Below are 15,902 nucleotides of genomic sequence, written 5' to 3'. Positions count from 1 at the left end.
CAAGGCTGAACTATCTATACATCCTCTCTTCCAGAGCTGGTCTTGTCATAATTGCCAGCAGTACCTACTTTCTGTCTTCTACTAAGTCCTATTATCTTGGGTGATCTTCTGTAGGAAGCGGTTATAGGGTTAAGCCTCTGACTGACCTGTGGCAGGGTCACAAACAAGTTCGTTTGGAGGGCAGACCCCTCCCAGCATAATTAAGCCTGATCCTGTAACTGATCCCTAGATCCTTCCTGGGTAGCTAGTGGGCTGTGGGAGGGGCAGCAAGTGCTGCCAAAACAAGTGAAACTTACAAGAACATTGTTAATTGCCTTGTTTGTCCCTGATTATAAATAAAGCCTCAGCTTTGCAGTCTGGATCTGTTCTGTGGCCTCAGCCAGGCACAAAAAGATCCACCCAGCCCCAGCTTTCAAATCTATCTCTCCTCTCTTTATTTCTAATATTTCTCAATCCCTGGCCGCCTCCCCTTAGAACCGGTTCGTTCATCTCTCTTTCTGCGTGGGATGCGGAAAAGGGAGATCCCCGCCATGTTTGGCCCCCGCCGCGTCAGGCCCCCGCAATCTTCAAGCCCCATTAAGTTTTAACCAGTCTGTGTAATTTATCTTAAAATAGTTCCTTATGGCTCTTTGAACATTTTTTCTGTCCTTACTTGTGTTACCCTTCTCTCAGCATTGCCACCTCCTGTGTAGCCACTAATAACCTCGTCACTCTCTTCTCTCATCATCCATTTTATATGCTACTCAATGGGAGTGACATCAGGTAAGTGATTTTGGTTAAATTCTGATCTCCTCAGAGCTCTCCAAGAGTGTGCACTGATCCTGACTGAGATTCTTCGCCCCTCAGGATCACATCCTTCTGAACTGCTCTTAGCATTTGCCAGCCATGGACAGCAGCCCCCACCTGGAGCCTCAGGATATCCAGGTCTGCTAATGACAGCCAGGCAGCAGATCTGAAGGGAATAGATGCATTGTGCTTTGCTTTATAATTCATTTTTATTTACTTTTATGGGAAATTTAATGGGGATTATATTTCAGGGAGACCTCTATTTTTATTTTCTGAGGATTTTTTTTCCCTCGTGTCTGTAGATATGGGGAAGAAGTAGAAGTAGGAGTGGTTAAGAAGTGTAAAGGGCTTTTGGCGAATAGTTGTGGTGGTGATGGAGCATTTCAACTGGATGTGGCAAATAAAATGACTGTGGTTTTACCTGCTTTGAAAACTGTTGGTTCTTCTCCTCCCACACCTGCCAATCTAAGACAGGCAAAGACTGCATTTTCTATAATTCAGTTTTCCTGATTTCTGATTATTTATTTCATGCCTTGAACATGTTTCTGTTATTTTTTTAATCTTATCTCTATCGTTATTTAATTTTTGACTCAAAACCTGGGTACATTGGGAAACTTATATTTTATTCCAGTGGCTTCTGAAGGTTGGCTAGACTTGAGACATGATAAGTGTCAAGAGGTCGTTGTTGGCTAATTGGAGAAGAATAACATATGAATAGAGGAGAGCAATTATTTTGTACCTATTATGTGCCAGGCACTGTTCCAAGTATTTTACAATGTATTAACTTATCTAATCTTCACAACCACTCTAAGAGGTAAACACTATTACCTTCAATTTATAGGTGAGGAAATGGAGGCACATAGAGGTTGAGTAACTTCCTTAAGGTTATATAGCTAGTAAGTGTAAGAAAGGGTTCAAATGATTAGCTTTTAACAACTGTGCTATACTGCCTTTCTGGTACTGATTTACTTTTTATGACTAATATTGTTTTTTTGATAATTAAAGTGTGATAATTTTTTTTTGTAACCAGTAATATTCATGGGAAAAATACTTGGAATCCCTCATATAAATGATAATTTCACAGTTTTGTATTTTGTAGTCAACACTTTCATAAACCGGTATCTGGTTGATAAAAGCACATGAGAGTTGATCTATATTTATATTGCCTTTATGTTTTAATTGCTTAGTGTTTCACAATATCATATTGTGTACTGTGTGTGTACTTTTGAGGGAAGAGACTGTGTCTATTTCAAACTCTGCAAAGCCCATTGTGCCTCACAAGCTTCTAGATACTTTGTGGGCTGGGAATCTGGAGACCTGAGTCCTTGTTTCTGTGTCGTCAATGCCCTGCTCTGTTACCTTAAATCCCTCTCAGTCTCTTAGAGACTTGGTTTGAGAAATTAGGCTAGGGCTAGTTCACCTTGTCCTTTTGCCTATGATTCTTGGAATACTTATTTTTGGTGAGAAATGGTGTTATTTATATAATCTAAAACTCAATTTGTGTATTTCCTAAATACTTAGTAGTAGTTGGCTTAAGTATTCTATTGAAAGTTATTTTTGGAAGTTTAATAACACATTTTATGAGAATGTGAGGTTGGTATATATATTCCCTCTGTCTATAGACCAGAGAATATGCTTTCTGAATGATAGCTTCTGTAAATGGCTAATTTTATAGTTTTGTCTTAGTTTCTCTATTACAATAGAACATTGTTTTAAACACTAATTTGGGTAAAGAAATGAATATTTCTAAAGAAAAGAGAGTCATAATGAGGCAGTTTTATTATTTGTTTTATATATATATATATATATATATATATATATATATATATAACAAATTATATATATATAACAAATTATATATATACATATATATATACACACACATATATATGTATGTATATATTTAATCCTTTAATGTAATGATGTATTTAAAAATGTTTTTATTGGTTTAAGAGAGAGAGGGGGGACAGGGAGAGAGAGAAACATTGACGTGAGAGAGAAACATTGTTCACATTGATTGGCTGCCTATTGGGGATCAAGTCTGCACCCCAAGCATGTGCCCTGACCAGGAATTGAACCGGCGACCTCTTGGTGCATGGGACAGTGTTAACCAGCTGAGCCACACTGGCCTGGGCAGTAATGATGTAATTTTTGACTAAGTTAAATAGTAACAATAACTCATATTTGGTATAATTTTTTGAGATATTGAATGTTCCATTGTGAAAATAAGACTAATGGGATTTTTTTTTTTAAAAAAGGAACATCTTTAACTTCTTGGATGAGATAAAAATACCTTTAATGAAGTTGCATAATAATTGTAGCTTTCATGAATCAAAATAATTCAATTTTAGTCTTGCATTTTTTTTCTTTTTATTTAACTTATTAGGGTGACACTGGTTAACAAAATTATGCAGGTTTCAGGTACACAATTCCACAACACATCATCTGTACACTGTATTATGTGTTCATCACCCCAAGTTACGTCTCCATCCATCACCATTTATTACCCTATACCCTCCTCTACTCCGTCCCTCAGCAGTCACTACACTGTTGTCCATGAGTCTTTTTCTCTGTTTTGCTCCCCCCCTGAAGTGCACCCCCCGACAGAAAGAGTCATCAATCTGTTCTCATCTCATTGACTCCTTTAGTAATAAAATGTTCTCAAAGATGTTTTGTTAGTATTGTTAGGAAAAGCTTTTCACGGTTCCAATCATTCTAAATGCATTGACCATACTTTTTAGATCTTTATTGTGTCTTTTTCATTCTCAGTTTGAACTTTATTCATTTTTTCCATCATTTAAAGTCTCTACTATTTCTTTCTACATTCTTTTCCTTTTCAGTTTCCTGGAAACCAGTGAGCTTGGCCTTGTTTGGTGAACTGCATTGTCATTATTGCATCAAATTGTTTAGCACTCTAGGCCTTGTTGCTGGGCATTGTGGATAAGAATGTGGTTCACAAAAGATGATAAGTCCTTGTGTTCTGATTTGTATTTCCACATGCTCTTGCCATTTAACCTAGTATGAGAACACATGGACCCCAATCAGAAGACTGGAGGGTTTCTTTTGCTCAGTGAATGGATGGAGGGTCTACCTTCAATTACAAAACATGCCATTGAATTAGAATTATAGAATGTGAGAGCTGAAGGTGCCTTGGAGGTCATTTGGGCCAGTTCCACGGATTAGAAACTAGTCATGAACAGCTAAGTAATTTTTCAAAGAATCACAATTAGTTAGTGGTAGACTTGGGCCAATCCCCAAATTTTTAAACACTTCATCCTGTGAACTTTTCATTATTCCAACCTCTTTCAGTTACACCTGTATAGTTCAGTTAATTTTCAGCTAAGATTTGAGACCACCTATCAATGTGGGCTTTTCCCTAAAAACCTTAAGCTGTTAGCAACTGTTTATACATCTTTTCCAAATTCAACAGAACTCCAAACAACCTGACATGTTTGTGATTAAACTCGAAGACTAGTATGCTTTAGTGTTTCTATATTAATTTAGATCTGACTTGGAAAAGTAGTTATACTCTCTCTTTGGTGTCATTGTTCAGAACTATAGAAATTATTTAATCTTTTTTTTTTTTTTTGGTAACAGTTTTTAGGAAGATGGATAAGATAACATTGACACACAAACTTGTATTTTTATAGGGTGTATAACCCTTGTTTTTTTCTTCTGTAGGTGGTGGCAGGTGTGTGCAATAATAATGCCAAATATTTGGCTGTGAAATTTTGAGAGTGGGATTTATACATTGACAGTTAAATTATAAACATTGGCAAAGAAACACATTTTGAAACAAGCAGAACATACAATTTCCAGAAGGATATATCTGTCTCATTTGATAGAGAAAGCTTGACAAAACTTCTTGCAACTGAATAGTATCATTTAATGGTTGAGCAGTTATAGGTATATGGCAGATATTTAGAAATTATTCTGGAATGAATAAATGAGCCTAACTTTTTAAAAGGGTGTTTTTCATTTACTTATTTTGCTTCAACTACAATTTTTTAGTGCATTTATAAAATACATCAGTAGATTTCAATTTCAAATATTTTGGAACAAAAGGAGTTATATCTTGTATCTGCCTAGACAATAAAAATTTGAAAAGGTATTAAGGACTTTTTTTCTGGATTATGATTCTTTACATATCCTATATAATAAGAGAGGAATATGCTAATTATCCATTATGCCTTCAGGTGTAATGACCAACCTTATAACGACCAGATCACCCATCTGCAGGAGGGTGGGGAAACGAACTACAAGCAGGTGGCGAAAAGCTACAGGAGGGGGCAGGGCAGCAAGCTATGGGGAGTGAGGGGTGAGGGGGGCGGGAGGAGCTACAGGAGGGCGGGGCAGTGGGCGGAGAGCTACAGGAGGGTGACAGAGAGCTACTGGTGCATGGATTCGTGTGCAGGGCTACTAGTATTAAGATAAAGCAGACTTGATATTATTATATAAGGTGTAGTAGGTATTGTGATGTTTCTGAACGAAGTGACATATCAAGGAAGTTACCCTAAAAATGAAAATTTTGATGGCAAATTTTTTACATGATATTACTTGTTTTTTCCTTAAATATTGTAGAGCAGAGGCTTTAGAAATAGATAATAAAGTTAGTTAGGTCCTAACATACCTCGCCTTTTGCTTTCTTAATTAGTTTTCAGAGTTCATTGGTTGAGTCCATGTACCATGGATGTGGTTATATGGAATAAGTGCATGTACATGCTTCAAGAAATAAGCAAATAATATCTTACTGAAGGATAGAATTAAATATAACCAATGAAGTAAAATAAATCCTGTAAAAATTACAATATGCTATTTATACATATAAAACACATTTAACCATTATAGCATTTGTTGACATAAAATTAGAATGCATAAATAAAAATTATGAGTTTTAGAGGTTGAACACAAGCCTGTTATTTGGATGTTAACATGGAATTAACATCCCATTTAATTTCTTTTTTAACACTTAAGGTCATTTTTAGTATCATTCTTTTATTCTAATAAACTAGAGGCCCAGTGCACGAAATTTGTGTGCAGGTATAGTCCCTAGGCCTGACTTATGATCAGGGCCATCTTCCCAGCTGCCCACAGCCGGCCCCACCCCCTGCCAAAACCCCGGTTCCCCTTTTGCCATAGGGTGATCAGTGCCTGACTGCCGGGGGAAGGGACTGAGAGGTCAGCTGTTACTGCCTGCTTGCCAGCCCTGCCCCCGTCGCAGGTTGCCTTCTGTGTGTGGGGCTACTGGAGCCTGCCTGGTCACCCTAACTGCTCTCCCCTGCCAGCCTGATCACCCCTAACTGCCTCTGCCTCAGCCCCGCCACCATGGCTTTGTCCCGAAGAACGTCTGGAAGGTCGTCTGGAAGAAGTCTGATCTAATTAGCATATTACCCTTTTATCCTATATAATAAAGAGGTAATATGCAAATTGACCATCACTCCAACACACAAGATGGCCACCCCCATGTGGTCAGGGATGGCCGACCCCATTTGGACACAAGATGGCTTGCAGGGGAGGGCAGTTGGGAGTGACCAGGCCAGCATGGGAGGGCAGTTGGGGGGAACCAGGCATGCAGGGGAGGGCAGTTGAGGGCAACCAGGCCTGCAGGGGAGGACAGTTAGGGGCAATTGGACTGGCAGGGAAGCAGGCATTGATCAGGCTGGCAGGGGAGTGTTTAGGGGATTATCAGGCTGGCAGGCAGAAGCAGTTAGGGGCAATCAAGCAGGCAGGCAGGTGAGCAGTTGGGAGCCAGCAGTCCTGGATTGTGAGAGGGATGTCCCAGATTGGAGAGGGTGCAGGCTGAGCTGAGGGACACTCCCCCATGCATGAATTTCATGCACCGGGCCTCTAGTTAGTATAGATTCTTAAATGATTTTTTTCCAATGGAAGTGTTATTAGTATTCATGTCGTCTTTACCCTTCATTATTTTTTTAACTGGCTATAGCCAGTTTTTTCTTTTTTTTAATAAACCTTCAGATCCTGGATCTACCTGTGATTACCCTCTAAGGCTCCCTCTGGCCAAAGCAGGATTATCTAAAGCAGTAATCTCAATGGAGATGGTCAGAGAACTCCATGTTACTTGGGGGGGGGGGTGTGGATTAAGGAACTTTCACCAGAACATACATCTATACCTTCTTTATTTCATCAAGAAAAGTGTATTTGTGACATGGTTTATTTAAGTCCTGCCATAGCTCTTTATCTCCTAGCAGACAGGTAACAAACACTTTGAGGCCTGGCACTGGCTTGGAGGAGCACTGAGTGCAGGCCCATCCTGATCTCTGATATGGAGGCCATGATTCTGAGCAACCAACTTCCTGGCTCTCAGTCATTGGGGTGTAGCTGCCCTCCCCCTTCTTTACCTTCATCTTTTGTTTTCTGGACCTGTGTTCCTCCTACATAGTGATGTCTCGGTATCACTAGATTCTGCCCTGGTCTTTGGTTTTTAGCTCTTTGGCTCATGTATATTATATGGAACTATAGAGGCCTCCATCTCTGGTTTATTGGACTCAAGGTTATCTTTATCAAATTCTTGTTCTCAACATCCTGTATGAATAAAATGATACCATCAGTCACTGATGCTCTAGCTTTTATACTAGTGTTTCAGGAGAAAACATATAGGATACATAAAAAAGTACCCATGAAATTCTACCTGTAAATTCAATAAAAATAGTTTAATCTTGATTTCTGGTCAAGGTCATGTGTTGACCTAATTTTATACTTACGATGGTTCCTGCCATGTAGAAAATTTAAGACATAGCATAATAAATACAGCAAGATATATTACTCTGTGGAGCAGACAAGCAAGTGTAACACAAGACTTAGCAGACCTTCAGTTGGAAGTTTGACTGATCTGAGATCAAGTGATGCATGTGAGGCTGGGACCAGAACCAGGTTCACTGTGTGGAACTGGTGCCAGTGTGGGGTTTCCATGGGCATAGAAGGGAGTTGGAAGAAGCTGAAACAAAATGAAAAAAATACTGCCTGGGACTATGAATTCTATAAAGTTTCATATTTAGAAATAGGAGAAAATTAGCCCTTGCAGCCAGTCCCCTGTGCCAAGTCTTTGGGTTGAGCATTCTATTACTAGCTATATGGCAGACTAGATGTGTAAAGAAACTCCTCTTAGTAGAGCAAAACTAAATATGATGGATAAAGTGTATTTTTTTTAAAGTAATTTTTTAAGGCATGGATGAGCTGGCAGAAAAGTAAGGGAATTCCTTGGAGGACAGAGATGACCGGATAGTGTGAATCAGGAGAGGTAAGTGGCCCCTGGAGGCAGCATTTGTCCCCAGTCTCCAATTGCCTGAAGTTTGGGCTTTAACAGCCCATGTATAGGGGCTCAGGAGACTGAGGAGGTCAAATCAGAACTCTGCCATAGAGTTGACACACAAAATGGTTAAAACCTCAGTGGATGAACTAGGAAAAACCTGCTCTGAAGAGGGAGAGGTGGAAATTTGTATCTAAGTATCTATATCTTTATCTGTATCTACATCTGTCTGTCTTTGCTTCGTCTCTGGGTGCTATGGGAAACAAGAGTCTCCCATGAGAATTTTTAACTACAAGTCTGCAAGAAGGTAGGTTTTGGGTTTGAGTTCATACTATTTGTAAGGCCTGAAAACCCCAAGTTGAATGTTTACTTGAAAGTGGTCTTAATTGGCAGTGCTCTTGGCTCCTGGTCGAAGGAAAGGGAAATCTCTCTGGAAGAACACAATTTAAATCTATACCTTGAGTAATTTCCACAAATAAAGTTGGAGGACCATGAATTCACAATAAAGACCCCACCCCCCAAAACACATCCTTTATAATAAAGATGTAATATGCAAATGGTCGTTACGCCGTGAAGCGTAATGACTGACCGCATAACCACTGGATCACGGATCAGCAGGAGGGTGGTTCAGTGAGCTACAAGTGGACGGCGGAGGGCTACAGGAGGGGCAGGGCAGCAAGCTATGAGGGGGGGCAGTGGGCGGAGAGCTACTGGAGGGCAGCAGCGAGCTACTGGCTACAAGCGGGCAGCGGAGAGCTACAGGATGGGGCAGGGCAGCAAGCTATGAGAGGGTCGAGGGGGAGGGGGGACAGGGGGAACTACAGGAGGGCGGAGAGCTACTGGAGGGCGGCAGCGAGCTACTGGTGAGCTACTGGCGCACGGATTTGTGCGCAGGGCTACTAGTAAGGGATAAGCCACCATAAGCAATAGTTAATAGAAAAAACACACTATGAAATCAGTTCTATGTAGACTGCAGTTTAGAATAGTCTATTTTAGAATGTAAAGTCTGTTTAATATATTTAAAGAAATAAAAGGGGCTTTTGAGAGTTTGGCAAAGGATTTGAAATGGAACCAATTAGAACTCACAGAAATGAAAATATAATGAAATGGAAATTCTTGGACTTAGACTTTCCTTGATCCCTGAACAGGATTCTGACACTTATATTTATATCCCCCCTCATCTTCCTGTAAATTTTCTAAAGCTTTGTATCATCTTTCTCTAGTGAGAACAGCACCGATATTTTCAAATAAGCCATAGAAAAATTGTTATGCCGCTTGTCTGGAACAACAAATCAGCCTCTGAACTATAGGACAGAAGGAAGAAAAAGAAATATAATCTCACACAACCTACATTTGCAAGAATACATCACTATTATTTTTTCCGCAGCAAGATGGACTTTTTTCAACTTATCTTCCTTTCTTACTGCCTTTCCTAACTTTAGCTTTCTAAAGTGTTAGCTATTATTACTTAAACTTTCTACATTGAACAGTTTTTTAAATTGAAACATATATTAGATTTAATAAATGCACTCCCTGATAAATTAAAAAAGTCTTTTAAAATTTATCTTTATTATTAAAAGTATTACAGATATCCCTTTATCCCCCCATCGACCCTTTCTATCCCGCTCCCAACCCCTGCCTCAGACCATCACCACACTGTTGTTTGTGTCTGTGGGTTATGCATGTACGTTCTTTGGTTAATCACCTCCCACCCCACCTTCCCTTTGAGATTTATCAGTCTGTTCTATGCTTCAATGTCTCTGAATATATTTTGTTCATCAGTTTATTTTGTTCATTAGATTCTACATATAAGTGACATCATGTGATACTTGTCTTTCTCTGCTGGCTTATTGTGCTTAGTATAATACTCTCCAGGTCCCTCCAAGCTGTCTCAAAGGGTAAGAGATCCTTCTTTTTTTACAGTTGCATAGTATTATTGTATAAACTACAGGCCTGGTGCACAAAATTCATGCATGGGTAGGGTCCCTAGGCCTGGCCGGTGATCAGGATGTGACAGGTGGGGTGATCGGGGGCCCCCGCTGACACCACTTTGGCTGGCCTGGCGCCGCCCGCTTGCCAGCCTTGCCCCCTGCCACTGCCATGGGACAGGGCCTGTGGGCTTGGGGCGGTTCTGGTGTTGAGCATCTGCTCCCTGGTAGTCAGTGTCATTATGCTGGTTATTCCACTGTTCGGTAGATTTGCATATTAGGTTTTTATTATATAGAACTAGAGGCCCGATGCACAAAGATTCATGCAAGAATGGGCCTTCCTTCCCCTGGCTGCCAGCACCGCCTTGGCTCTGGCCAGAGCCACCTTTCTGCCTTCCCACGCTGCCCAGAGGCCTGGAGTGGCTGGGGATGTGCGGAATGCCTGCATCATTGCTATGGTGATGATGCAAGCATCCTGTCCTCAGGCCACTCGGTGCCTGTGTATGCAAATTAACCCACCATCTTTGTTGGGTTAATTTGCATGCTCACTCCTGATTGGCTGGTGGGCGTCACTAAGGTACGGTCAATTTGCATCTTTCTCTTTTATTAGTGTAGATTTGTCACAGCTTTCTTATCTACTCATCTATTGATGGGCACTTGGACTGTTTCCAGATCTCAGCTACTGTAAATAATGCTATGAGCATATTCTTTCATATTGGTGTTTTGGGATTCTTAGGAAATAAAAATTTTAATAGACTTTATTTTTTAGAACAGTTTTAGGTTTATAAAAAAATGTACAGAAAGTATAGAATTCCTGTCTACCCACTTTCAGTTTCTCCTATTATTAACATCTTGCATTAATGTGATATAACTGATGAACCAATATTGACATATTATTATGAATTAATATCCATGTTACATTAGGGTGTATTCTTTTTCACAAAAATTATATTTTTATTGATTTCAGAAAGGAAGGGAGAGGGGGAGAGAGATAAAAATATCAATGATGAGGGAGAATCACCAGTTGGCTGCCTCCTGCATGCCCCCCCCCACTGGGGATCAAGCTTGCAACCCAGGCATGTGCCCTGACCAGGAATCGAACCATGTCCTTCTGGTTCATAGGTCAACACTCAACTACTGAGCCACACCAGCCAGGCTAGGGTGTATTTTTTGTGTTGTACAGTTATGTAGATTTTAACAAATGCATTATGTCATTTTTCTACCATTATAGTATCATTCCCTAAATATTTCATTTCCTAAATATTCTGTGTTCTACCCATTCATTCATTCCTCCTCCTATCCTCTCAATCCTTAGCAACCACTGATCCACAATTTTCCCTCTTAGTAACATCTTGCTATAGTGTGGTACATTTCTTACAATTGATGAGCCAATATTGATACATTACTGTTAACTGAAGTCCATAGTTTTCATTAGGGTTCACTCTTTGTGTTGTATATTCTATGGTTTAAACAAATATATGACATGTACCCACCGTTATAGTATCATACAGAGTATGTGGCAGTTTCATTGCCTTAAAAATCACCTGTGCTCCACCTATTCATCCCTCTCACTCTGCATGAATCATTGACAACCACTGATCTTTTTTACTGTCTTTATAATTTTCCAGAAAGTTTTATTTTTACTGTCTTAATAGTTTCCAGAGTGTCATATTATTCTAGTTGGAATAATAGAGTATAATAGAGTATACAGAATTTTAGATTGGCTTTTTTCACTTAGCAATATGTATTTAAAATTTCTTCATGTTTTTATGTATTCATTTCTTTTTATTGATGAAAAATACTCCATTGTGTAGATGTACCATATTCATCTACTAAAGCACATCTTGGTTACTTCCAAGTTTTGGCAACTATGAATAAAACTACTGCAAACATTTGAGTGCAGGTTTTTGTGTGGATGTAAATTTTCAGCTTACTTAGGTAAATACCTAGGAGTGTGATTGTTGGAGCCTATGGTAGTCTGTATTTAATTTTGTAAGAAATTGCCAGACTGTCTTCCAAAGTGGCTGCACCATTATATTCCCACCACAAAGGAATGAGAGTTCCTGTTCCTTGTATCCTTGTCAGCATTTGGTGTCAGTGTGTTGGATTTTAGCCATTCTAATAGGTGTAGTGGTATCTCACTGTTCTAATTTGTAATTGCCTAATGACATGTGATGCTGAACATCTTTTCATATCCTTATTTGCCATCTGTATTTTTTATTTACTGAGGTGTCTGTTCAGATCTTTCCCCATTGTGAGATTGGATTGCTTTTTTTCTTATTATTGCATTTTTAAGAGTTCTGTGAATATTTTGGATGGAAGTCCATTTATCAGATCTGTGTTTTGCAAATATTTCCCCCAGTCTGTGGCATGTGTATTCATTCTCTTAATGTCTGATGCATTTTCACTGCTTTAAGGATTATCTATATTTTGTTATAAATAAAAAAGTTCTAGAATATAATTTAAAAACAATATGAAATACTGGAGTTTAATAAATATTAGTTTGAACTAGAGGACTTCTGGGCAAGATGGCGGCACAGGTAAACGTGGTACTCACCTCCTCCCATGACCACATCAAATAAAAACTACAACTAAACAACCACCATTCAGAACCACCTGAAATCTGGCTGAATGGAAGGCCTATGACTAGGGGATTAAAGAAGAAGCCACATTGAAACTGGTAGGAGGGACGGAGACGCAGAAGGGGTGTTCCCACACCCACGCGTGGGAGATAAAAATCGGAGGGATATCTTGGCTGTGGAGGTCCCTCCTGAGGAGCAAGGGGTCCCAACTCCACACCAGGCTCCCCAGCCCAAAGTTCCAGTGTCAGGAAGAGAAGCCCTCGTAACTTCTGGCTGTAAAAACCAGTGGAGGTTGAGGTTGAGGCTGAGGGAGACGGAGGGCTGCTGGAGTCCAGACCATTCCTCTTATAGGGCCTGCACACAGACTTACTCGCTCTCACTCCCTCTGAGCTCCAGCACTGGGATAGCAGCTTGAAAGGCACCAGAGGCATAGGGGGAGGAATTGAATTGTCCAGTATCAGGGTGAGAGTCTGGGGGGACAGTTTTCTTCCAGACTCAAGTGCTGGCAGAGGCCATTGTTCCTTGGATGAGCCCTCTCCCACAGAGCCAGCAGTACTATATCTGAGACTCCTTCAACCTGGCTCACATTGTTTACCCAACCCTGATGATTCCCTGAGGCCCTGTCTAACCCAACTTTTGGTCCAACCAAGTTGTTTCTAGTGGCTTTTCCTGTCTTGCTCATATTTCAGATTTTCCTAAAAGATCTCAAAGAAGCAGCATCAGGCCTCAGCATGCCCTATATTTCTCACTAAGTGGCTGGGCACTAGTAGCAACTGGCCTTTGTTTGCAGCTTGGCCCACCTGGGCACCTCCAAGCCTAGAACAAGTAGCAGCCATCTGTAGATCACTTTGTAGCTCATGCTGGGTGGTTCTGGGCAGAACACAGGCAGTGGCTGACCCTGTCCTGATAGGCCCCAGAGCCAGCCCACCCAGTTGGACAGCTTCAGACCACATTGAAGCACCACCTAACCACCTCCACAAGCAACACACTCAAGAGGCAACTCAGTGGGCACCAGAGCCTTGCTAAAGTAACTCCCACTCTGTTACAGCTGATCCTCAACAGTGATTGGAGTCCTTGCAGCTAATTGGCCTGGAGGTAAAGCTCTCTCATTGATGTGCCAACAGCAATTAAGCCTCAACTACAAGAGAAGAGTTTACACAGCCCATACTGGGGGAAGAGAGGGAGGGAGGTGTACTTCGAGTGCCCAGCTTGGGTGATTGGGGAGGCTGTGCTACTGGACCCTACAGAATACATACTACATTAGGTCACTCTATCAAGCCTGGGAGACATAACAGTTCTACCTAATACATAGAAACAAACACAGGGAGGTGGCCAAAATGAGAAGGCAAAAAAAAATGCTCCAAATGTAAGAACAGAAAAAACCTCCAGAAAAAGAATTATACAAAATGGATACAAGCAATCTACTAGATGCAAAGTTCAAAACACTGATTATAGGATGTTCAATGAACTTAGTGAGAACTTCAACAGCATGAAAGAGGACCAGTCAGAAATGAAGGATATATTAACTGAAATGAAGAATAATTTACAGGGAGTCAACAGTAGAATAGATGAAGGTGAGAATGAAATCAGTGATTTGGAATATGAAGAAGCAAAAAACAACCAATCAGAAGAACAAAAAGAAAAAGTATTCCAAATTTCTAGTGTACTAAGTGTACCAACATTTGCATCATGGAGGTGCCAGAAGGAGAAAAGAGAGAGCAGAAATTGAAAACTTACTTGAATAAATAACGACAGAAAACTTCCCTAACCGGGTGAAGGAAATAGACATACAAGTCCAAGAAGCACAGAGAGTCTCAAACAAGATATACCCAGGGAGGCCCACACCAAGATACATCACAATTAAAGTGCAAAGGTTAAAGACAAAGAGAGAATCTTAAAAATAGCAAGAGAAAGGCAGTTAGTTACCTACAAGGGAGCTCCCATAAGACTGTCAGTTGATTTCTCAATAGAAACTTTGCAGGCCAGAGGAGTGGCAAGAAATACTCAAAGTGATGAAAAGAAAGGACCTACAACCAAGATTACTCTACCAGCAAAGCTATAGAAGGACAGATAAAGAGCTTCCCAGACAAGAAAAAGCTAAAGGAGTTCATCACTAACAAACCAGTATTACATGCAATGTTAAAGGGTCTTCTTTAAGAAGAAGAAGAAAAAAGATAAAAATATGAACAGAAAAATTGCAACTAATACATATCTATTAACAATTGAAACAAAAATAATAACAAATTAAGCAGAACAGAAACAGACTCATAGATACAGAGAACATTTTGACAGTTGCCAGATGAAATGGGGGTGCGGGGAGATGAGTGAAAAAAGGCAAAGGGATTGGAGAGTACAAATTGGTTGTTACAGAACAGTTATGGTGATGTAAAATATAGTATATGGCATATAGTCAATATTCTAATAACTATATATGGTGTCAGACGGGTATGAGATTTATTGGAATGATCACTTAGTAAGTTATGTTAATGTCCCATTACTGGGGTGTACACTTGAAATGAATGTAATGTATGTCAAATTACTGGGGTGTATACCTGAAATGAATAAAATAATGTATGTCAACTGTAACTAAAAAATAAAAATGATTTACAAATGAAAAAAATAAAAACAAAAAGACTGGTCCTTACACATAAATAAAAAATAAAAAAATATATTAGTTTGAATCAAATATAACTGTTCTTTTCATAGTTCAAAAAGTAATGATAGAGTATTTGCAATTTTGTATACTTGAATCTAATAGAAACCAAAAATCTTTCTCCACAATTTTTTGTGTGTACACCTATCAGCAGCAAACCATTATCTTGTTTTAGAGATGATTCTAGACAAAAAGTAAGCTCATATTGGAATCAAAAGCAGATATACCTATTACTAGTGGCCCGGTGCACGAAATTTGTGCACATTAAAAGGGAATTAATTAGAGGAAATATTTTAATTTTGCTCTTTGCCCTCTCTCTATAATAAAAGTGTGAGAGATAAAAGGAAATGAGTACAGTGTATATGAAAATAATACATAATTTTATTAATAAATAATAACAAAATGATATAACAACAATAACAAACTCATAATATAAAAACAACATTGATGCAAATAATGACTGATAAAGTGATTAAACTTATTCTAATATCTCCCTGTATACCACATTAAGAGTGAAAACACTTTTAGAGTGCTTGACTAATTTCCCTTGAGATAAAGTATTTACAACTTTAACGTCACATGCTCTTCGAACTCGAGAGAAAGCAACATATAACTGACCATGTGCGAAAACGGGTTCAGGTAGGAATATTCCTACTCTGTCTAGAGTTTGTCCTTGTGATTTATTA

The 15,902-nt window shown here is 39.5% G+C and overlaps 1 protein-coding gene across 3 annotated transcripts in view; it reads left to right on the top strand.

Moving 5' to 3' along the window:
* Window positions 1-15,902, top strand: part of FSIP1 (fibrous sheath interacting protein 1) — an 84,503-nt gene that overhangs the window by 54,567 nt on the left and 14,034 nt on the right. The window contains exon 11 of one of the 3 annotated variants that reach the window (XM_079769212.1): window positions 797-898. The exons of the other annotated variants lie outside the window; for them this stretch is intronic. Coding sequence (XP_079625338.1) covers window positions 797-829 — 33 coding nt within the window. The 3' untranslated portion in view covers window positions 830-898. Of the gene's footprint in view, window positions 1-796; window positions 899-15,902 lie in introns of those variants that run through there. 3 annotated transcript variants of the gene reach the window in all.

Source organism: Cnephaeus nilssonii (assembly GCF_951640355.1).
Source record: "Cnephaeus nilssonii genome assembly, chromosome: 4".
Classification (NCBI taxonomy): Eukaryota; Metazoa; Chordata; class Mammalia; order Chiroptera; family Vespertilionidae; genus Cnephaeus; species Cnephaeus nilssonii.
The sequence above is the reverse complement of the archived record's forward strand: the minus strand, read 5'-3'. Positions and strand labels throughout refer to the sequence as shown.